Source organism: Apium graveolens, chromosome 8 (assembly GCF_009905375.1).
Source record: "Apium graveolens cultivar Ventura chromosome 8, ASM990537v1, whole genome shotgun sequence".
NCBI classification, from domain to species: domain Eukaryota; kingdom Viridiplantae; phylum Streptophyta; class Magnoliopsida; order Apiales; family Apiaceae; genus Apium; species Apium graveolens.
The window spans coordinates 223,307,429-223,331,891 of NC_133654.1; the positions used below are offsets into that span (position 1 = coordinate 223,307,429).

The 24,463-nt window shown below is 35.0% G+C and overlaps 3 protein-coding genes and 1 long non-coding RNA gene across 4 annotated transcripts; 1 reads left to right on the plus strand and 3 right to left on the minus strand.

Annotated features, from left to right (window-relative positions):
• Positions 1-486: 486 nt before the first annotated feature.
• On the minus strand, positions 487-1,060 carry LOC141680371 (uncharacterized). The gene is made up of 2 exons (XM_074486618.1): positions 1,018-1,060; positions 487-917 (listed from the first exon to the last, which is right to left on the minus strand). Exons 1-2 carry the CDS (start codon positions 1,058-1,060, stop codon positions 487-489), a joined length of 474 nt encoding a protein of 157 aa, XP_074342719.1.
• Positions 1,061-7,402: 6,342 nt separating this feature from the next.
• On the plus strand, positions 7,403-9,579 carry LOC141679061 (peroxiredoxin-2F, mitochondrial). Its single transcript, XM_074485544.1, has 5 exons — positions 7,403-7,673; positions 7,776-7,805; positions 8,483-8,641; positions 9,072-9,166; positions 9,309-9,579. Exons 1-5 carry the CDS (start codon positions 7,461-7,463, stop codon positions 9,412-9,414), a joined length of 603 nt encoding a protein of 200 aa, XP_074341645.1. The 5' UTR covers positions 7,403-7,460; the 3' UTR covers positions 9,415-9,579.
• A 2,513-nt stretch (positions 9,580-12,092) lies between these two features.
• Positions 12,093-17,138, minus strand: LOC141680372 (uncharacterized). The gene is made up of 9 exons (XM_074486619.1): positions 17,127-17,138; positions 16,923-17,006; positions 16,020-16,172; positions 14,771-15,914; positions 13,641-14,041; positions 13,258-13,393; positions 12,935-13,071; positions 12,693-12,837; positions 12,093-12,612 (listed from the first exon to the last, which is right to left on the minus strand). The coding sequence occupies exons 1-9, from the start codon at positions 17,136-17,138 to the stop codon at positions 12,287-12,289; spliced, it is 2,538 nt and encodes an 845-aa protein (XP_074342720.1). The 3' UTR covers positions 12,093-12,286.
• A 175-nt stretch (positions 17,139-17,313) lies between these two features.
• LOC141676886 (uncharacterized) lies at positions 17,314-20,332 on the minus strand. Its single transcript, XR_012557195.1, has 4 exons — positions 19,968-20,332; positions 19,793-19,865; positions 18,486-19,447; positions 17,314-17,785 (listed from the first exon to the last, which is right to left on the minus strand). It is a non-coding gene; the product is annotated as an uncharacterized LOC141676886 (long non-coding RNA).
• Positions 20,333-24,463: the final 4,131 nt, after the last annotated feature.

Sequence of the window (24,463 nt, forward strand, 5' to 3'; positions counted from 1 at the left end):
GTTCACTTCAAACGCAATAAGGGCATTATCAGTTAACAACCTTCCTTCAATAAAGGCGCTTTATCTATCAGTGATAATCGATCCAATGCATGTTTTCAATCTATTAGATAGTACTTTGGACAATATCTGGACCAATACGTTACATAACGATATTGGGCGCAAATCTGCCACTGTTTGAGGAGCTTTCACTTTTGGTATAAGACAAACTACAGTTTGATTCACCCCTAGTGGCAATTCACCTGTATGCATAAACCGTTTACAAAACTGAACCACATCATTTTTCACCACACTCCAAAAGGACTGGTAAAAGGCAGGATTAAACCCGTCCGGTCCTGGGGTTTTTTCAGGATGCATAGAAAACACAACACACTTGACTTCTTCCTCTGTTACATCTGATATTAAGTTCATATTATCAGACTCAGATACCTATTGTACTTCCTCCCTTTCCGTTAATTGTCCATTTACTGATGATGCTTTGAAAATCGCTTAAAAGTATTCCTCAATAACGACTTGAATTTCCTCTGGCGTTTCACGCCACACCCCAGCACTATCCTTTATTCTTTGAATCAAGTTCGTTTTCCTCCGTGACGAAGCAAACCTGTGAAAAAACCTTGTATTCTGGTCGCCCTCTTTTAACCAAAATTGCTTAGCGCGTTGCTTCCAATATATTTCCTGTTTCTCTAAGAGCTGTAAGAATTCCCATCTGACTGCATTATATGTACTGATTCCATGGGTATCTCGTCTTGCCCTCAATTTTCTTAGCCTTTCTCTACAAACTCCTATCTTTTGTTTATACTCATTGTTCACACCTCCCCCCCACTCCTGTAACTTAAGTCCAACACTTTTTATCTTTTCAGTAATCTCGGTATGTTCAGCATCATCCCATCCTTCTTTTACAACATGTTGGCACTCATTTTCTTTTAGCCATACATTTTTGAAACAAAATTGTCGTTTTTTTGGCATATATACATGTTTGTGTAGTTAGAGGTATATTGGTAGGTGATCAGAGGTAGAGACCTCCATAACTCTCACTTTCGCCTGTGGGAATAGCATACACCATTATTGATTTGCTAACACTCGATCTAACCTATCCTGAATCCAATTAACCCTTCCTCTTGATTTTTCCCATGTAAATTTCTCCCCTGTAAACCCTAAATCCATTAGACCACAATCGCTTATCGCCTCATTAAACCCCGTTAGCAAGTTAGATGGTTGTGCCCGTCCTCCTCTTTTTTTTGCTGCCAAAATTATGTCATTAAAATCGCCCTATATGCACCATAGAAGCGTGGAGGTTTCAGCCAAACTCCTCATTATATCCCACGACTCTCTTCTCCGACTCCGCTCTGGACACCCATAATAACCTGTATATCGCCATCTCCCAGTCTGTTCATGATCCACTTCAAAATCTATAAAATGATTTCCAATTCCTTTTATTTGACAACCTCCTCCCGTTTTCCAAAGTAGTGCCAAGCCTCCAGTGTGACCCTGTGCCTCTACTACTCAATACTCTGCAAAGTAAACTTGTTTACATAACTCCTTCACTTTATCCTTCTTATCTAGTGATTCTGATAAGAAAATAATATTAGGTTTTATTTGTTGGGTAAGCTCCTTAATAAATTGAATTGTACGTGGTTTACCCAGCCTACGACAAATTCAGGCTAGAATACTCATTGGTCTAGGCGGGCCTGCACAACATGTCCCGCCTCTATCAAGTTTTTTGGCCCGTTTTTGGGTGCATCAACAAATTGGATTTCAGGCCCATTTCCAATATTGTTTGCATTGATATCCACACGCTTTCTTTTTGTATCCAAGATAACTGTTTCTGTTTCAAAAGTATTCCCTCCTTGCATCCTTTGTTCCGTTGTTACAGTGATCATATCACTTGATTTACTCCCCAAATCTCGCTGAGCATAACAAATCTTACCATCATCTCCGATAATTTCTCCTATATGTCCATCAACCTCCATGAAACGTGCCTTGACCATAGCATCACCGTATACGGTGGTTTTAGAGCTTGCTGGACTATTCCTTGCCGCCCACATTTGCCCTCCGTTAGCCCAATTTCGTAGCCATCGAGCTCCGATGTTCCGGTTCTTCACATTTTTCGTAGGTGCCCTCAACCACATCCCATATTCCTTCTCAATTACTTTACCTGGGTTTGCGTACACCACATCGCAGTCATGTTCCGAATGCCCTAGCAATCCACATACGAAATAAAATGTACTTAACCTTTCATACTTAAAGTTTACCCAGTTCCAAGCCCCGCCCTCTCTTTTAATTTTCATCCTTCTCTTCAGAGCTAGATTAATATCCATTGTAACCTGTATGCGAACATACATTCTCCACGTACTAGTAGTATTGTTTGGATCTGTTTTGATGAAGAAACCTACACAATCACCAATACTCTGCAGTATTCTCTCTGAAACCATTCCCTTTGGTAGATCATAAACATGTACCCATATATCCATTTTGTTTAACTGAACTAGGTGTGGATCTTCATTTTCTTCTAGCCTCTTGTATACTAATACATTCTGCTCAAACGTCCACGGGCCTCCGTCTATTACTTTTTGTAGATCCAGTACATGGAAGAAAATAAATGAATATCGTTGCCCTCCCAAATCGTGGATTTTCATACCTTCTTTCGGCCTCCATAATGCCGCCATTACGTTCTGCATGGCTTGAAAGTTTATATTTTTCTCCGTAAGAAACTTACCCACCAATACAAATGTGTTTTCACTCTATTTGTTAATTTCCGTTTCTCCGATTAGCACCCCTCCTCCTTCTTCCTCTTCCAGCATCATTCTTGAATACATCTCTTCTAGGTCTCCTGTTGTTGTAGCCATTCTTTTGAGGTTTGTGTATACGTAAAATGAGATAATAGTATAAAGAATTAATCAACACAGAATTAAAAACTTGTTAGTTGACAAGACAATAAAACACTTGCAAATATGCAAGACAGTTAAAATTTCTTGAATAATGTTAAATTCACTTAATACTTTCGTGTGTTTTTAAATTTTTGCATTTGTATTCGCGTTATTCATTTCTACCGTGTACGAAATTGACGGGATCAGTGACCATCAAACCCCGAAATTGTGCTTTTTTCATGTCACAACCCAGGAGTATTGCATAGAAAGGAGAATATGACACTGTTCCTCTTATATTTTTTACATTGAAGGACAAGATTGTCTAATTTTTTTTCTCTTTTAAATAAAAATATAATATTCACATTTTTATAGAAAAAATAAAAATTTAAAAATAAATTATGAAATTATATTTTATAATAACTTTAAAATACATGTGAAAAATGAGAAAAAAAATGTAAAAAAATGAACGGGAAAGTGAATAAACGAATATTTGTCCATCAAATTTATTATGTTAGAGCATCTTCCACGGTTATAGTTAAAACTGTTAATTAAATTTGGTTAGGTAAAATTTTGTTGACACTCGAAGAAATAATGCTCCATTAGCTATGTCAGTGGAGTAGCGAGTTGATACTATACTGAAAATATAGTATCTGGTGGATATTTTGGGTTATTTAAAATTTTGGTGGGAATTTTGGGCGATTATTATTCAAAAATGATTATTTAGGTCTTTAACCCATTTAGAATTACAGCTGATATGGATAATTATAAATGACGACAAATGATTGAACAAATGTAATGTGTGTCTTTGGTTATCTAAGATATACTCCCTCCGTCCTTATCAATTCTTTACATTTGAGAGAGATGGTTCAACATGCATTTTAAAACTCATATATAGTATAGTTTCATAAATTATTTTTAAAAAAAATATTATTCTGAATACAAATTAAATGTTTAAACTTTTATTAAGAATTTTTTTTAAAAAGATATGTTATGAAACTATATTTTATATACGACTTAAGATTCGTGTCGAGTAGTGAAAAAGAAATGTAAAGAGATAAGAGAGACGAAAGTAATACCTAACAGTGATATATATAAAGGGAGTTGTTCAAATAAAAACTGTCTTAAAATAAAAACTAAAAACTAAAACCCAACCCATTAAAATTAAAGCCTCTAGCCCAGCACTCTCCCGGTACGCACGGAGAAATTTAAATACCTGGGGGAACTGGTTTATAACCTAGCAAACATGTGCATTCGATAGCATCTGCATATGGCTCATGACCCACATCTCATATACTCATCGCATCGATTTTTCTGTGCAACCCAAATTGTAGACCATGCTGCTCTTGCATTATTATGGGATAAGTACCATTAATAAATGTATTACATGTTAACTTTCTGGCACCAGGTTAACTCCCTCTCATATATATTAATGAAATATAAAATTATTTAACAATCACCAATAACAACCACCAATTTTCAATAAAAATACCAGATTTAAAATTTGAACATGATATATGAATACATATACTAATATGTATTAAATAAATCTCCAGATCTACTCTTCAATCACTAAATCTTATGACGACAATCACTAAACTGTACATAGTAATCACCAAATTACACATAGTAATCACTATATTGTACATAGAAACCAGTATTTACATGGTCTGGTTTCCAGGGTTTAGGGCCTAAAGACCCTAAACCCTAGACTAAGTTACGGTTAAGACTCTAGGGTTTAGGACCCTAAAGGCCCTAAACCCTACACCATAAACCCTAAATAGATGAAATGTTTATTAACTAATTTCTTATTATTAGAAAGAGCTAAATATTTTTAAAACCTATTTAAGGATTTGGTGAACCTTAAAAAATTAACAACTATTAAATTAAGTTTCAATTTAAATTTTAGATAGTAATTTCTAGATTTTGAATTATTAAATTTTGTAAACAGACAAAACACTTATTCAAAAGAATGTTGAAAAGAAAACGGATTTTGAAGAAACTGAAATACAAGAAAGTCAAGATCAATTTTAAGAATAAGAACCGAACAAGAAACCAAAAATGAACAAGTGAAAGAGGAGGACAGTGAAAAAGATAAAAAAATATTATATTACACATGTTATTCACTAAACTAGTAGTTTGTGTGTAAAAGGTAAAAACTACACGCTTTTACCTTTTACGCACAAACTACTGGTTTAGTGAATAACATGTGTAATATAGTAATTTTTTTAATCTTTTTCACTATCCTCCTCTTCCAATTGTTCATTTTTGGTTTCTTGTTCGGTTCTTACTCTTGAAATTGATCTTGACTTTCTTGTATTCAGTTTCTTCAAATTCCATTTTCTCCTCAATATTCTTTTAAATAATGTGTTTTGTCTGTTTACAAAATTTAATAATTCATGATCTAGAAATTACTATCTAAAATTTAAATTAATTTAATAGTTGTTAATTTTTTAGGGTTCGCCAATTTCTTGAATAGGTTTTAAAAATATTTAGCCCTTTCTAATAATTAGAAATTAGCTGATAAACATTCCATCTATTTAGGGAACCCTAACTTAAAGGCCCTAAACTCTAGAAATCAGACCACGTAAATAGTGATTTCTATGTACCATATAGTGAATACTATGTGTAATTTGGTGATTACTATGTACAGTTTAGTGATTGTCGTTATACGATTTAGTGATTGAAGAGTATATCAGTATGATTACCATACTCACATCAATGCTTTGTCTCCCCCTTTTTAATTTCTTTGTCTGCTCTCGAACCTTCTTCTGTGTTTTATTTATTTATTTATTTGGGCTTAATAAAACCATAGCCCACATAAGTGGACCAGGCCCAACAAAATTCAATATCTCTCTATATTCCATTTATATTATTAATTAAATTAGCTAAATTTTAGTGATTTTAGTTACATAAATTAGTGATTTCTGCAATAGTTATAATGGTTGGTGCATCTGAAGAACATAGCTCAATAATATATTGACAAGATGTTGGGTGGTGATCGAAGATGGTTGTACTAGGTGAGCTGTGAGATGTTTGCTAGTACGATGGTGTTGGACTGTTGGTGGTCATCGAATTTAGATCAGAAGTGTCGGTGGCGAAGATACGATAATATTTGATGTTCTTACACATGTTATTCACTAAATCAGTAGTTTGTGTGTAAAAGGTAAAAACGTATAGTAGGAGATTAATGATGTATGATGGGGGAGAGAGATGGGATACCGGGAGAAAGGTGTGGTACATGAGAAATGCGATAAATCGCTAATTATGCTTACGAAAATCACTAAAATTAAGAAAGTTATGAAATTATAGTAATTCTGGTTTAGTGATTATGTTAAGTATAAATAGTGATTTATCTTCTGAATATAGCAAGTATGGTATGCAAATTGATCGTTTGGAGATGGAGAAATATATAGTGAAGTCGGACTTCAAAAAAAGTTTGTCGATTAATGGAAAATATTAAATTAAAAATAAATATAAAAGTACTTACGTAGTATAGATGTAGAGAGGGGAGAGAAGTTACAGTTAGAGTCCGAGGGAGGAGAGAGAAAAGGTTGGATAAAACTTGGGTGATGGAGATTCAATTCAATATATAAAATTAGTTGTTGTCATTGGTTTTTAGTTTTTAGAATAAGGTTGGTTTCTATTTGACCATCTCCCTATATATATTTATTTTACATGTTAAGTATAATAGACTGAAACATTGATATATTACGGATGGTTACGGTTGAGATGCTACAAAGGGAAACCATCTGCGACGGCTTTTGACTATCTATTATTTATTTTATCCGATATTCTAAAATTCGAAAATCGTCAATGTCCAGTATTATAAATTGGATAATTAGTGATTATTAGGATCGATTAATCGAAAATAATTTAATTAATTAATTATTAATATAATTTTATTTAAATTTCACTAAATTTTCATAATTTTTACAAAAATAATATCATGTATCATTAGTTCATATTTGATATTTAAGTGTTTTATATATTTTTTTATAATTAATTTATGCATAATTATTAATACTAATTATTTAGTAATTCGAAAAGTTAGTAACTACTATATATAAATTAGATATAAATTCTTAATATGCCAAAATTAGTAATATAGAAAATCAATCTTCTAATTGTGAAGGATAAATAAGAATAATTTAATTGAAAAACTTTCAATTATTATAGATTAGGATTTAAGGGCATATGAGAGTCAATATAAGTTAATATATTTTTAATAAATATTAAATATTATTTTGAATTTTAAATTTTCCTCAATTTTTTTTTATTAAATTTTCATTATTTGAATGTACTGACAGATTTTTTACGCGCACTGACAAATTTTTAACCGAATCAACCGACTTTTGACCGATTTTTTTAAAAATAAACTTTAACCCGATTTATGATTAATTCAAACAAAACGCGTCCGAATTCCAATTAATCGGTCAATTAATCGATTACTCGGCCGATTTTTAGAACAATTTTTTATCCAAAAATATTTAAAAAAAGAAAAGAAATGACCAAATACAAACAAGCTCAAAACACGCTCCCCTAATATTAGCCGAGGATCATTATCAAATTCACTGCACACCTAAAAACACTCATCCAATGGCTGCAGCTACACTATTTCGCCGCTCATCGGCGATCAAATCATTCGCCGGAAATCTCCGTGCCGGCGCATCTCTCCGAAACTACGCTTCAATTTCCGAGGGAACAGACCTCGTATCGGCGGCGCCGAATGTTTCGCTACAGAAAGCTAGAAGCTGGGATGAAGGTGTCTCCTCTAAATTCGCCACCACTTCTCTTCAAAACATTTTCAAGGTTATTTATACCACATGTTTATATCTAATTTCATTTTATGGTTTTAATTTTGTTTTGTTTTTTGTTTTTACTGATTTTTATTTATTTTGGTTTTGTTTGCAGGACAAGAAGATTGTTATTTTTGGCCTTCCTGTAAGTTGTGTTAGTTTTTGTGTGTTTTTTCGAGTTTCGAATACTTATATAGCATGGTTGAGAAAAATGTTTAAATTAGGTATTGTGATATTTGATTATCCTCTGAAAGTAGGTGTTTAATAATTTAATACTTGACAACCTACATTATTTCCATGATTAGATATCAAACTTTTGAGTTTCATTTTTACTTTCGGGTTTTGGGTATTACACAGGTGCTTGGAATGTCAGTACTGTACCATTGAGAATGATTAGGACCTTCTTTCCGAGGTGGGGGGGGGACAGGGTTGGGATGTGCAATAAAAATGTACTCGATCAACCTTAACAGGATATGTAAAAATGTACTTGATCAACATTAACGAGGTATAACCACGGTATAGAGTCTTTGACCTTAGATTTGAAGCATTTTCTTTTAAGCTCTTATAGAATTCCCCATGAGAGAAGATTTTCATATGTAAAAAATTAATTCGGGTGGATAGAAGTTTGTTATTTTCTGAACGGATGAATTTTTCTATAACTAGTCTTATAATTATCGGCATACAGTTTGTGGTAAATTAGTGGATTTCGATTTTAAGAATTTGGTTTCAGGATGTAATTTTCTGTTTTAGTTTTTTATATTTCATGAATTATGTTTATCATTATGGACTCACTCTCACACTAGCTTATGTTTTGTTGTCTAGGGTGCATACACTGGTGTGTGCTCAGCCCAACATGTTCCAAGTTACAAGAACAACATTGACAAGTTTAAGGCCAAAGGAGTTGATTCTGTGATATGTGTATCTATCAATGATCCTTATGTTATGAATGGCTGGGCAGAAAAACTACAAGCTAAAGAATCTGTAAGTTATAATTTTATTCTTTTACATTTAATTTGCTCAATTTTTAAAAACATGTAACTCTGTGAAAGTGACTGAATTTGTAGTAGCAGCAATGTGTCCACATTTTTTAGTGATTGTAAATCAGAAGTTTGGACTTTATGTTTAGTCACTAGAGCACTTTTGCATGTTATTAGGGAGTAGATTACATAGCTTGCAATGAATTGGGGAATAACTTGGTGCGGTGTTTTAAATAACCTAATTAAGTTATATGATTTTGATGCTGTCAAAACAGCAACCTGACTTGTTGGTTACTTGTATTGGTGTAATGAATCTCTACGTTAATGATAGACAGGCTTGCCATGCTCAAAATTTAACGAAGTAGCAATCAAAACTGGTAATGTTACGCATGGATATGATCAAAAGTAGCATGTTTTGTCATTTTTCTATGTAGATCGAGTTTTATGGTGACTTTGATGGGAGCTTTCACAAAAGTTTGGACCTGGGTATTGATCTTTCTGCAGCTTTACTAGGCCACCGCTCGCATAGGTATGATTTTTGATCTTTGTGTTCTGTATTACTAGCACTCTAAGTCTTAAATACACTAATACTCTGGCTGCAATAATTTCAAATGTACATGTTGGTCAAATAGTGATTGTAGGTTGCTAATATTAAATTGGCTATATTGCAGATGGTCTGCTTATGTGGTTGATGGTAAAGTTAAGGTTCTAAATGTGGAGAAAGCTCCTTCGGAGTTTGAGGTTTCTGGCGGAGAAGTCATTCTGGGACAGATATGAAACAACATTAGTTTAATATTTAGTTCTTAAAGGTAGAGGAGCAGAGAAGGATACTTCATTTCTAATACTCTGTATATTTCCACTATCTTCCTTTCATCTAAAAATAAGTTTGGTCTTGTAGACAGCAAAAAATGTGTATGACATGCACTATTGAGGTTTCTTTTCCTTTCCAGGCTAGTATGCACTATTGAGGTTTCTATGAGAACATACATCCTTCATAATGAAGCATGCATAGTATGTACCGATCTTTTCGGATTATTAACTACCAGTTAGTAATCCTATGATCAGGAACTATTTAAATTTAGAGTTATCATCTTTTAGGTCTCACTATTATGATCTCATCATAATCCATAAAAAGCTTTACTCTAAACTATGGTATATCTTATTCAAACACTTAAATAGATAGAGCCCGTAATAAAAACAAAACAAGTCTTTTATTAATATCAATGAAATCAAAACAGATAAAAGTTATTCCTAAATCCTAATACATGATTGGACTTAGGACATATTCTTTTCAAATTGAGTATTAAATGATGTTCTTGGGATATTTGTGAAGACAAACTAGAGTTGATAATGTTTGGGTTGTTATTTGAATGGATATCAAAGATTGAAAATCTTGAAATCATAGTAAACACAAGGTTATAATGTCCGATTTTTCAATCCCCTATTTTGTGAGTAACATTCGGACTTGAAACCCCAACCAAAAAACCTTACCATTTCCTTGTTTACCTATACATGTCTTAAGCTTTATTTTGATATGTAGTTCACCTAGATCTGACTTATGGTTTAATAGAAACGGCGTTTTAAGTAACGGCATTTCGCGAATGAACCCTTACCCCTCGCATAACTTTTAAACCTTGTTTAAGGCCCTTAAAAGACTAATTGGATCACAAAAAAATTATGTAAGGTGGATTAGGTAGTTGGTAAAGTACTCACAAAAGAGTCTTCTTAAAATATTTAATTGTTATTTTAATGAAAGAGGTGGAGTCGAGGGTACTCGAGCGACTAATGTGAATCCTTACGCATAATAGCGAGCGTTAGGGTATAAATGGATAAAGTCTAGTTTCTTAAGTGATCGTGGATTAATTCTGGCTCATATGTTATTTATAGGTTATTGAACTCATCCCAGATTTATTTCCACGCCAGATCGCTCAAGCAAGTTTTCTACCTGTATACTGTTGTTGTGATGATTATATGCATATGCATTATCTTGAGATAAGTGCATGGTGATTATTATTAAATCTTGCAATATATTGAAGCATGCGTTATATTAATTATCCGTTGAAGGGAATGTTCTTTGTGGATTCAGCCAAGGTGAACATACTTAAATTTGTAGTCACAGTGAGCCCAAATTCCGCTCTAGCAATGCAATTATTTTTGTGTTCTGTTATATTTTGTGGGAGAAAGCAGGTACTGTATTTTAAATGTTTTGCAATAAAGATGTATTGCAGTAAGATGAATTTAAATGTATATGAAGATCCAACTGCAGTAATTTCATTAACCAATAAACATCAACAATGTGAATTGGGTCATAAGATCAATACCAGACCTTTTGTGCTCTTGACGATCCACAAACATTTTCAAATTGTCATCTAACTAGAATTGGTGCTCTTGATGAAACTATACCTTGTATTCCTTCGTGTACTTCTGGACACCCCGCCTTTGACAATCAATCATTCATCGTTTAAATTTTCGGTAGCCCACTGAATCTTAGCGAGTGAGAAGTGATGACATATTTTATCTGAACACGACAAAAGTCGCAAAACTATCTAATCTTTTTCTGTGGCTTCATAAATTCACGGAGCTTATACATATGACGTCTGGTACAGCAATAGAATCATTATCATAGTTACAAACTAGTTTACACAAGCACTGAAAAAGAAAGAAGATGATGCATTTTGAAGTATATTAAACAATACTAAAGATATAAAATTCAATAATTTACACCGAGGTAAACCATGTTAAAATACCATCTTCAATCCATTGCTATAACCGTTACTTTATAGTGGCATTATATTTATATCTTCTAAGATCTCTACTACCCGTCTCATTGAGGGTCGGTTTTAAGGCAAAGTACCTGAGCATCTGATAAAATTGAATCTACCTCCCTTTGGACTATACCCTTTGCTCAAGCAGCTGCGGCTTCTCCACCAAATTCTGTATTCTGGAGATAAATTGCCTTCTCAGACTGCACAATATTGTGCAGATAAGTAAGGGATGACTGTTAGGACCGTATCACCATCTGCAGAACCACATCTTGCTCGTCCACTATCAAACAATCTTTGGATTGAAATCCTATCAATATGGCGAAACATCAAAATGTAACAAGTTAGTAGAGTGCTATAGCTGGCTTGTGATAACAAGTGCTTTCAATTTAGTTAAATTGCATGAATTACAAACTTTTGTTAACCATGTTATCGAGCTTAAAGTCACAAAAAATTATAGGATCACCCGAGGAACGGAGAAATGCAAGATATTGAGCTGCTCCCATCCGTATTTTGAGGCAAGTAGCCTGTTAATGCAAAGAAAACATATATCCCATCCGGGAAGTAGTTTATGCCGCAACCATGATATAAATACTCTAATCCCCCAAGCAATTCGAAGTGCAGTTTCGAGCAGAATTTTCCACCTGAATTGTAACATTTTCAATTAATAATAAACTTCAAATTTAAAATGTATACACTTCTGATAAGTGATAATATATTACAAGTAATATCTACAGTCAAATTTAAAATGTCTACATTTCTCATAATATATTACAAGCAATGCTAAAGATATATTACATCATTCTACAATCAAATATAAAATGTCTACACTTCTGTTCTGATAATTCTTCGATGAACATTTCTTTTACAAGCAATATCAGGACCATTTACTTTAAAATGGCATTAACATCTTCTAAAACCTCTACAACTTGTCTCATTGAAGGGCGCTTATCAGGGTCAAGATCCAGACATTTTAATGCTAGTGCTGGAATATCTGATAAGATTGACTGTACACCCTTTGGACAATACTTTTGTTCTAGCAGCCTCGGGTTCACTACCGTCCTAAACTTACTTTCGCAGGCTAGAACAGGTCTGGCCTTATCCACCAAATTGTTCTTATTCCTCCCGTTAATGCTGATCACTCTCACTCCTGTCAGTATTTCTAGTAACACCACACCAAAAGCATACACATCATTCTTCGAGCTCAAGTGACCTGAATAGTTGGAGTACGTAAATTAGAACAGCATAATCAGAAATTTCACCATTAAGCAAAAAAAATATAAATGTAACAACCAGCTTCTTTGTATTCTGGAGATAAATAGCCTTCTGATCCTTCACAATATTGTGCATATATATAAGGACTGCCTGTTACAACTGTATCACCGTCGTCTGGACCACATATTGCACGTCCACTATCATATATCTTTGCATTGAAATCCTGAGAGTATGATAAACATTATCAGAAATATATTTATGGCCTTTGTCAAGAATTCTTTAAAACTAGATAAATTACATAAATTGAATTTTTAATTTACCCCATCCAGCAATATATTAGATGGCCTGAAGTCGCCAAAAACAATATGATCCTCCGAGGAATGCAGAAAAGCAAGATATCGAGCTGCTCCTATCAGTATTTTGAGCCAAACAGCCCAAGAAAGCGATTTCCCATTATCTGCAGTAAGAGTTTTGTCATTTTCATTTGTGTATGTGCATGTTACATAGGAAAAAGTTCAATATGAGTTTATTTTTATTATATCTTCCATGATCACGTCTTTAGGGAACCAAAAAGGTTCTAGTAGATGTTACTGGATAAGTATTCATTTAGTTTCTATCTGGACATGTACTGGTCAGTGCTCACCTTTGTAAGTGTATCTTTCTAAATTTCCCTTTGGCGTGTATTCGTAAACAAGCAGGAACTCCTGAGCTTCTGAACAAAAGCCCAAAAGTTTAACAAGATTTGGATGGTAAAATCTTCCGCACAGATCCACCTCTGTCTTCTCCCACATAATTTATAAACCAAAATAAAAATCAAGTACTCTTCAAGTTTAGTAATACTAAGAATGGTGCTCTCAGGCACATACTTAGAAGGACGTAGAAATAGGAACATGTTATGCACCTAATAAAATGTCAAATGGATGTACTGTGAATTACTTTCTGTATGGAAAAATTCCAGTCACCACGTTCATACCTAATACTCTTTGGTTATCTGATAATCATCTGGATAATTTAAGGTAAAATTACCTGCACAGCTTTAAATCCTTCATTTGAATCGAATCTTTTAATAGCAACTGCCAATCCAACGCCAATTCTTGAGGGAGCAAATGTGTATTCATCAAGCCAACCAATGAAAACCCTTCCATAATTTCCCTCACCCAACATCATATCCGGACTAAAGCCTCTTGTAGCACTTCCTAGTTCAGCCAAGGTGAACATCCTTAAATTTGCAGTAACCATGAGGCCCTTTGCTTCTGGAATTTTGTTCAGTCTCATTCTTTTGTTTGTCCCTGGGAAAATACCAATTTTGTTTAACCTTATCCTGTTGTTTGCCTCTGGGAAATTGCTGAGTTGGTTCAGTCTAATTTTCTTATCGATCCTGCTGCTTTTGTTTCTTCTGTAGCTTGTATCCTTAGCATTACTATCTACTGCAATTAAAGGCGAGTAAATTTAGAAGGGATATGGGGTATAGGAAAATGATCGGGGTAGAGAGGAAGAAAACCTGTAATGTTATAGTAAAGCCTGCCAAAAAGAAAATGATTAACGGATTTATCTTCTGATGATTTACATAGCAGAAACTTAGTAATTTTATGCAATAAAAATCTGTTTGATTTCAACCAGGTTATATAATCAATAGCTTTTATATATTAAGGTTTCATCACTCAGTTAGAATATCTTGTTGATCCCTGAGCAGTGTAAATTTAAAAGAATATTGTCAACTGGAAATTTCAGCACTCAAGAGATAACATGTTGCCTTTCTCACGTCCAATTTGTTGGTGATGAAAAAATAACTGGGACTACAAATTAATGAACTAGAAGAAATGCCAATGCAGTAAAATAATTCAGGACTGAAAAGTGAGGTAGCTTTTAAGTGAATTATGGAATGAAGACTGTGTTTCGGCTGTTATTACACCTTGGTGTAAATATAATTTGCACTAGTAAAAATATATTGTCTGATTCTTCTTATAGTGATGTAGTGATGATACCCTTTAATAAAAGAAATTCAGACTACAAAATATGTTATTGCCTATGTGAGTTCGTGTACGAGCACCTTTTTGGAGTCAAGGAAATGTGCTAGCCAAAGTTTATAGTTCTTTAAGGAATCACATGAACACACACGGAGAGAGGGTGGGGGGGGGGGGGGGTGATCAACTAACCAGATAATGCCCGTATTGTAGCGGAAACAATCTGACAGACTTTACTTGGGAATGTTATCCTTTTATGATTCATCTTAAACGGCTTGACCTGATCAGCACCATATACTATCTCCACGGCTGTGGAATTTTTTGCACCATTATCAGCGATTGTCCCCTTAACTCCTTTACAATGATCTGGACTCTCTTGCAATGCCAATGCAAACTCAAGAACCACCACAATTTCAGCCATTGTAGGGCGGTAAGTAGGCTGGCTATTTAAGCATTGGTGTGCGATTTTTACAAAGGCCAATAAAGAACTTTGAGAAATTTGATTGTTCAAATTAGAATCAATGATCTCATATATTTTCCCCTCTTTTATACATTTTTGCACCCATCCAGCTAAACTAGATTGCTCGTCATCCCGACTTAAATCCACTGCTCTTCTACCGGACAAAACTTCAAACAGCACAACTCCCAATGCATATACATCTGATTTCCTGGTCAATCTGCCAGTCATAAAATATGCTGGATCCATATACCCGAATGTACCTCTGACTGCTGTACTGACATAAGTGTATCCCTGATTTGCAGCCACAATCTTGGATATCCCAAAATCTGCAATTTTAGCTTCCAAGCTGTCATCCAACAAAATATTTGTACTCTTCACATCGCGGTGTATTACTCTTTGATGAATGCTTGTACCAGTGTGGAGGTAGTCCAGTCCCTGTGCTGCTCCAATACAAATCCTTAAGCGCTGAATCCATGACAAGGTGTAGTAACCTTTTTCAAAATTTCGATGCAAATGATCAGATAGTGTACCATATGGAATATACTCAAACACAAGAATCATTTCATGCCATTCATCACAATAACCAACAAGGGACACTAAGTGGCTGTGTCTAAATTTAGAAAGCAACTCGATTTCTGTCTGGAACACTGATTGTCCAGCTTGTTTGGATGTAAAACTTAATCTCTTTATAGCAACAGTAGTTGCTCCATTATCCAGAATTCCTTTGTAGACTTTGGCAGAGCCTCCTCCATTATCCAGAATTCCTTTGTAGACTTTGGCAGAGCCTCCCTTTCCAATCAGACACTTATCGTCAAAGTTGCGTGTTGCACACAAAATTTCAGCAAGAGAAAAGCGACGACAGATATGCCCCGATGGCTACAAAACCATCTCGTCTTGTTTACCATACTTGGCTTCATGACGTTCACGGAGCTTGTACACGATGATATTCAATACAGCAATTACTACTATCATCAAAGTTACACTATCACAACGTAAAGCCCGTGTTTCTGCAGTAATGGACGTTTTGCTGTACTTGAAGAAATTGAACTTGTTATCAACAGGGGGCGGTATAGCCATGGTGAAAGTCGGAAGGCGGATGAGGAGTAAGATGAGGAACATAGTGTAAATCCACAGCTGAATAAGAAACATGTTTTGTTTGTTGTCCTAAGTGACTATGAAAATAAAGAAGTTAAGCTCATGTATAAAATTTAAAGAACTGGCTGGTTATAAACCTTTCCAACATTTTAAACCAGAGGTCAGAATTTCATATCAGAGCTTAATTTGTGAAAGCTGCAACATCACTGCAATTTCCAAAATTAAAAAAAAAACATTATTGACTCTGATGCAGGTTCATTTGTCAAAGTCAATGTACCCTAGTATAATGTATTTCCATTGCACATTACTATGTATGGACCTACCTTAATTTATTTCACTCATCCGTATACAAATTGTTAACGGAGGTAGTTAGAGACCACTTGTCACCTTTTAACAAACAAATGTTCTGTTAAATTTCTCCTAAACTGCATTTTTAAGAAATTTAATCATATAATCATATTTCACTTAGAAACCCTTTTCTCTCAATTTGTTATATGTGTTTTATTCCGTCCATTTGAATCTCCGAAAGGATATCCATTTGACTCCATTTCTACAAACGCCCTACTCTTTTTGCACTCCGATCAAGTTTTCACTCCCATCTCATTTCATTAAACCACCCGCAATGCTGTCAGTATTTCTAGTAACACCACATCAAAACCATAAACATAAGTCTTCAAGCTCAACCGACCTCATAGGTTGGACTATGAGCATTACAAAGATCACTTGCTAAGAATTTAAATCATTAAACAATCAAACAGATTAATGACCAGCTTCTTTCTGTTCACTTACATATGGAATGCCTGTTACAAGCATACCACCATCTGCAGGACCAAATCTAGCGCGCACAGTCATGCAGATCTTTAAATTAAAATTCTAGAAAATATTGAAAAAAAAAGATTGAAAGACAGCAAATTATTGGAGAGCTTTAGCTGGCTTTCTGTGAGAATATCTATAGCTATAGTCATAGAACATGCATCACAAAATTTAGTGTACCTCATCCAGCATTATATGAGAGGGCGTCAATTCGCCAAAAATATGATGGACTTGGAAATAATAACATCTCAATTTCAATTTAATAACCGCAAGGGATGCATGTTGTAGTTGATGTTGAAAGTTAAGGGTTGCAAACTGTATTTTGCAAAGTAGGTATACTATTTTGATTTTAAATGAAAGGTATGGGTTGCAAAGTGCAATTAACTTTAACATTTATCACTACCTAATAAAGTGTCAGATGGACGTACTAAAGACTATTTTCTATAAGAACCAGTCATTAAGTTCATCACTACCTACGTAACCCTGAATCTTCCATATGAAGTCAAACTCATAATGCTAACTGCCATTCCAATGCCAATTTTTAGAGGGAGCAAGCATCTTCATCAAACCAGCCAATAAAAGCCCTTCCATCATGATTCTCGACCAACATCATATCTGGACTAAGCCTCTTGTAGCACCTCCCCGTTCCGTTAAGCTGAGCATCCTCAAATTTTCAGTCGCAAATAAGCCCTTTGCCTCTGCAAATATGCTAATTTTGTTCAACCTCATTCTGTTATTTGCCACTGCAATTATGCCAGCTTTGTTCTGGCTCACTCTGCTACGGACACTGCTGTTTTTGTTTCCATTGTAGCATAAACACTTAGGAGAGCTAATAACAACTGGACAAGCATAGGAAATGTCAGATAGCACATTAAGATCAAATTAGGACTGACGGGTTAATCCTATGTACAATTTGCTGGTGGAAGGAAAAAGAACAAAGATTAGAACTACATAATTAGAAGAGATGATAATTCTTTGAAAACTTTCGGGACTACAAGGTTTGACAATTGTAAAAGACACAAAAGAGGAGAAGAATATGAACGGTTTACAGACTGATGCTCGATTCTCATGCAATGCACGCATCCTGACAATAGTCCTTCAAATCAATTTTTATTCAGACAGACCAAACAATAACTGCATCTTCATTTTTACACCTCACCCATGTTGTCAATCTTTTCATTCAAGATCTTACAAATAATTTACTGATTTAATTAATATATGTAGGATTACCAGCCGATCCTGGCTCTGAGTAATATTGAACTATAGCACTTCGCTGAAACCTTGTCTGGAAAATGAAGTATGCATGTATGGAAATAAGTGAAAACTCGCATTTTGCTAACAAGAAATAGATTAAATTGAAAGCCCTGTTAAGATGTATAATGGTCTAGTTAATCCCAGAGTTGTAATTATCTTTAAAAAAAATCACTCTTCCAAGTACGTGCATGACCATGCAACTCTCTATATGACTACATTTTGGAATCCAAAAAAAAACAAAATGCAACCCAATAAATTTAAAGGAATATGCACACTGTCACTAACCAGATAACGACCGGATCGAGGTTGAGAAAATCTGGCAGAGCTTCTTTGAGAATGTTATCCTTTTATGATTAATTTCAAACGGCTTGATATGATCTTTACCATATACTACCTTCATTGCTGTAGAGTATTGTCCCCTTATCGCTTACAATAATTCCGCCCTCAACATGTGTAAAATCTGAATTTCTTCGCAACAACAATGTAAACTCAAGAACTATTACAATTAGGCTGGCTATCTAAGCATTGGGATGCGATTTTTACAAAAGCCAATAAATATTTTTGTGAAAGTTGCATTTTCAGAGTTCAGACTAGAATCAATGATATCATCAATTTTCTCTTTTTTGATACAATTTTGTGCCCATCCAGCTAAACCTGACTGCTCATCATTCTGACTCAGATCCACTTCTCTTCTTCCAGACAAAACTTCAAACAGCAAAACTCCAAATGCATACACGTCTAATTTTCCTTGTCAATCTGAAATTCTGCAATTTTCGCTCATGATCTGTTGTCCAATAATATAATATATTATACTCTTAAAATCACGATGAATTACTCTATGATGAATGCTCACTGGGGGACCTCCCGTAAAAGACAGCAGGTCATATTGAGGTCAATTACTCAATATGGAGGAACTAGTTACCGATCTCCAGAAGAAGAGGAACAGATCATGCAATTTCTTATATAAGCAAAATAAATAGAATGTGAGGGAAAATAATAGGTGTCTAAGTTCCATAAAAAACTCATATTACAGTGGAGGATTCAAGTATTTGATTTAACATAATAAAATAAGGTCAAAAATGTGTTGAATAATTCATCCATCTTCAACAAGCAAGCAAGCATACTAAGTTAAGGTAAGCTACATTCCCTAAAATTTCTGCCCTGATAATACCATGGGCTATCTGGAAGACAAATGAGTGCACGAGCCACCACACTCATTCTGGATCAGGGGAACCACCAGGGACCAGCTGTATGATTCGGAACACATTAGTAGCGACTTGAGGGGTTTAAATGTAATGTATTTTTGCAAAATATTTATTGCATTAGCAATCAATAATAAAGCAGCTGTGACCATTTAAAATCAATTCATACAACTGACTGCTGGGAAAAAGGAAAACTAAATTTTCCGGGATGCTATGAAGCTAGATAGTTAATCCATTTTTATGTTAATTCGACAGTTGAACAAGTATTATAGTCTGGATTACCGAGAATTGATTAAGCTATAACTATATGCATGAACAAAATAATATAAGAGATATCTGAATATTTTAAAGATAATTGCTCAATGAACAAGAAGTTATCGAAACACTTACAATGGCAATGTTGTTTCCGTTGAGCAAGATCTGATCGAGCTTTGTTACTCTACGGCCTTCAGCAGTGAATTCACTGAAACAGAAAGACTAAAAACATTACAAAACATTTTCAATAAAAAACACAATTCTTGAAACCCCTTTAAAAAATTCTTAAAAAAGGGCTTATAGTACATACTATTCAGTGACATCTTCAAGAACCATGTTGACATAAACATCAAAACCCCTGAGAGTTCCAACAAGTTCCTTATCTCCTTTCATTATCACCCAAATCTTTGACCCAATACATCGATCTATCAGCTCTGTTCTCCATTCATTTCAAACCCCAATTAAACCCCAGCTTCTTTTCAGCATCTGATTCTCTTCTCAGTCTCAGTAACAAGTCCTGCATGGTACCATAGGGCATAATTGAATCCAGCTTCTCAGAATTGTAGGACTTCAAGTCAGCTATATCCTTCTTGAGTTCATCCGCACTCAAATTTTGTCTTAATTGTTGTAGCTTCATTAGATGTAGAGAATCTAGGTGGGCTTGAAGAATAGCCTTGGCACCAGCATTTGAGGTGGTCTGAATGGCCTTTTGGATAGTCATGACTTGTTTGACTAGGATACATTGAATTGTCCTGGTGTAGACTCCTTTGTCAATGCCCATTCAGGTAAATCTGGAATAGAACTTGGACCTTCATCCCCCCCTAAGTTCATGCTTCCATCAAATGAAACAGAGTCATCATCATTAGAATTTACTCCAAATTCTTCAGATGGCTCACCAGCTGTAGAAGGCATCAAGTTGACAGCAGCTTTATCCCTTTATAGAGATTCTGAAGTATGTACTAGATTTAAAGTCTTTTCTGCCTCCTCATTGCCCTGAGTAGCCAACAATTGATAGGCTGATACAGGATGAGTAAAAGTGTCAGCATCCAAGGAAATGTTATCAATTACAGCTTTGTAATGTTGCTGAAATTGTCTTTCCTTTTCAACATCATCCACAATCATTGACTCATTAGAAATGGCTAGATCCACCCTTATACCTTCTGTACCTGCTTTTCTCTCAATTTCTCTCTTTTCTTGCATCAGGGGCTCCCCCTGGCTTACACTCCTTACACCCTCACCTTCACCTACTAAGGTGACACTCCTCTCACTTTCTTTTGCCATGCTGGAAGAAATAGCATGCATATTTAGACTCTCAAGCTCTCCTTTTTCCTGGGAGCAACCCAACCTCTCACTCAAATTTTCACTCCCTTCCCTCAATGCTAGAAGTGATTGTACAGTAACCATGTCTTCTACACTTGGAATTGAGTCAGTTGTTTGTGTAGAGACTATTAACGGATAAGGAGTATCCGTTGAAGTAGAAACTGATGGTATCAATGGACAACTGCTGTTAAGCTTATCCGTCGAAGAACAACCACTAGTCAACGGATGAGGAATATCCGTTGAAGAAGGAAAAGAAGTAGAAATTGAAAGTGACATAATTGTTGAATCTGTGTGGATTGATTTTAATTTAGGTGACACAGATTCTTCAACTAAGTCTGAAAGTATTGGCCAATGATCCAACAAATCATCTAAAAGATTATGATCACCAGTATTTGAGTGGGGCTCCTCCCTGAGTTGTAAAGAGGGATAATCAGGAATTGATGTGAATATCATGTCCACATCCAGAGATGGTGATGGAGAATTTGATGATTGATGTGTGTCAATTTTGAGAGAATTGGGCTGTGACTCCACATTTGTTGGAGTCACATCAAGCTGAATTTGAGAAGGCATAGATACAGGTGGGTGTATCTGTGCAGTGTGTGCACCCTATGTTGAAACTAGGGTTATGACCCTCTTTCTTCTTGTAAAGGCTTTTACAGGTGAATGTGTGGCTTCAGTGTCCCTCTCTCTTTTGTTCTGTGTCCCTGGTTGGGGACTATTTTCAATAGTTGCACCCTTTTGTGAGAATGCAACTAGGGATGAGTTTGAATCCTTTTCAACCACCACAGTCTTTTGAGAAACTGTGGCTTGGCTAGCTGGGGTACCACTCACCTCACCTACCTTATCCTGGGGGGTTTCTTGATGTTCATCCCTCCCCTCACCACTCATATCCTGTTCACTCCCCTCAGGGTTTATGGTAGTTGTTACAACTGTTGTCTTTTGAGAAACAACAGAGGTGGCTTTCTTTGACTTTGGTTTTGAAACTTTAGGTTTGGTGGCCTTGGTAGGAATCTGTTGGGACAAAGACACAGATTCCATGGCCACACTTGAAGGCAAAGAAATAATGGGGTTGGAAGTAGTAGGAGTTGAAGAAGAATTTACCTCACTTACCTGAGGTGCATTCATGATTGGTAAATATACCAATGACACCTGATTGTTGAGGTTAATTCTCAAAAGGTCTGCAAGGACCCTTTTCTCTTGTGCCCAGCACTTGAGTTTATTACTCTTATTGGTTATGACCAAACCTTCAGCAACATGGTTAGCCAATAACATAAAGAATCTAACATAGTAGATGTTATGAGGTCTATTAGCTTTGTTACCTAACCTGGTACCCAATTCTAGCATAACATAGTTGCTAAAATTAAAATACTATCGGAAACTAGCATATAGAGCATATTAATAAGAGATGAAGTTATTGCATCAAAATTACTAATTTTCCCAGAGAAAACCTTGATAAAGGCATCACCAAGAAAACTCCATTCTTTCCTAAGGCCTTTTCTTCTAATACTCCCTAAACTAGCAGAATCAAAAGAATAGCCTATGAAATCTAACATGCTAGATACATCATTATCGGTGTGTGGTGTCATGGCATTGTTCTCAGGTAGTTTGAAACAGGACTATGTCATCACAGTTAATACAGTAATCTTTACCTTTGAGAGAGAAAGTGATGGTCATATCAGTGGGGTTGAACTCTGCAGTTGTCCAAATCTCCTCAATTACCTCACAATAAATAGTTGGGGCTTCCAGCATTGCATAGCTTAGTTTGCAGTTTTTGATGAAGTCCATCATCTTGTGATAATCTGAGTGGGCTTCATTCTTTTCCACCAAAGCTACGAAATTGTTTTTCTCATAGACAAATCCAGACTGGGACATTATCTTTACTACTGGTGCCATTGTAGTGGGTAGAGGTTGCAGAGAAAAGTTGAGAGTTTTGGGAGAGAAAGAGAGTAAAAGCTTTTGAAAAATTGCAAGAAAACGTAAAGTGAAAATAAGAATTCAAAGGGCTTTTATACTTTCTTAAATTAAAACACAAAGAGAATGATTAAACACTATTTTTAAGTAAATTAAAGCCGTTTGAGAATAAAGAAAATTGTATGAATTCTAAAAACTGCCTTTAATACAAATACATACAACTGTGTATATATATATGTATGAAAGGTTAAGTAAAAGAATCAACGGCTGTGACTTACTTAAAACAACTGATGTGACACTTCAACGGATGAGGTAAACAGTTATCCGTTGAAGATTAACATAGTTTTATCCGTTGAAGGATAAAATTAACAGAAATGTATTTGTCTTTCAACGGATAATGAACATCCATTGATAAAGCAATTTTGGCTTTCAACGGATAGGGAATATCCATTGATAGAATAAACTTTACTTAAAGCCAACTTTGTTCTTGCAACAAATTCATTTCAGGCTACAAAACAAATTACAATAAGGACATGAATTTATGAATAATTAAGCATACCTAACTCACTTACTAATCTTGTGAATGTTGATTCATCAAGTGGCTTGGTAAATATGTCTACAATCTATTTTTCACTTGGAACAAAATGAAGTTCCACTGTACCATTCATCACATGTTCCCTTATGAAGTGGTACTTGATGTCAATGTGCTTGGTTCTTGAGTGATGCACTAGATTTTCAGTAATGGCAATGGCACTTGTGTTGTCACAGAATATTGGAATTTTGTCAACATTTAGCCCATAGTCAAATAGTTGATTCCTCATCCACAGTATCTGTGTACAGCAACTACCAGCAGCAATGTACTCAGCTTCAGCTGTTGATGTAGAAACAAAATTTTGCTTCTTGCTGAACCATGACACAAGCTTATTCCCTAGAAATTGACAGGTGCCAGTTGTACTTTTCCTGTCTATTTTGCAACCTGCATAATCTGCATCTGAGTAGCCAATTAGATCAAAACCAGACTCTCTAGGGTACCAAATTCCTAGATTTGGAGTCCCTTTGAGATATCTGAAAATTCTTTTAATAGCCACTAAGTGAGATTCTTTAGGGTCAGCTTGAAATCTAGCACAGAGACATGTAGAAAACATTATATCAGGTCTACTAGCAGTTAAATATAGAAGAGAGCCAACCATGCCTCTATAACTTGTAATATCCACAGACTTTTTAGCCTTGTTTAATTCAAGCTTTGTGGCAGTGGCCATGGGAGTTTTTGCAGATGAACAATCCATTAAGTCAAACTTCTTTAAAAGATCATAAATATATTTAGTTTGACTAATGAAAATTCCACCACTAACTTATTTAACTTGTAAACCAAGAAAATAAGTTAGCTCTCCCATCATGCTCATTTCATATTTACTTTGTATTAACTTAGCAAACTTTTTACAAAGCTTATCATCTGTAGAACCAAATATAATATCATCTACATAGATTTGAACAAGTATTGTAGAGCCATTAACATTTCTAAAGAACAGAGTTTTGTCAACAGTACCTCTTGTGAAGTAATTATCTAGGAGAAAT

Excerpts from the sequence above, each read along its gene's own strand:
- LOC141680372 (XM_074486619.1), bottom strand. Across the intron at positions 13,072-13,257 it reads AGAAAGATACACTTACAAAG|ATAATGGGAAATCGCTTTCT; the intron begins GTGAGCACTGAC and ends CTCTTACTGCAG. Across the intron at positions 12,838-12,934 it reads CTAATATATTGCTGGATGGG|GATTTCAATGCAAAGATATA; the intron begins GTAAATTAAAAA and ends TCATACTCTCAG.
- LOC141679061 (XM_074485544.1), top strand. The coding sequence starts at position 7,461 with ATGGCTGCAGCTACACTATTTCGCCGCTCATCGGCGATCAAATCATTC. Across the intron at positions 7,806-8,482 it reads TTGTTATTTTTGGCCTTCCT|GGTGCATACACTGGTGTGTG; the intron begins GTAAGTTGTGTT and ends TTTGTTGTCTAG. Across the intron at positions 8,642-9,071 it reads AACTACAAGCTAAAGAATCT|ATCGAGTTTTATGGTGACTT; the intron begins GTAAGTTATAAT and ends TTTTCTATGTAG.
- LOC141680371 (XM_074486618.1), bottom strand. The coding sequence starts at position 1,060 with ATGGTGTATGCTATTCCCACAGGCGAAAGTGAGAGTTATGGAG. Across the intron at positions 918-1,017 it reads CGAAAGTGAGAGTTATGGAG|AAAATGAGTGCCAACATGTT; the intron begins GTCTCTACCTCT and ends TATGGCTAAAAG.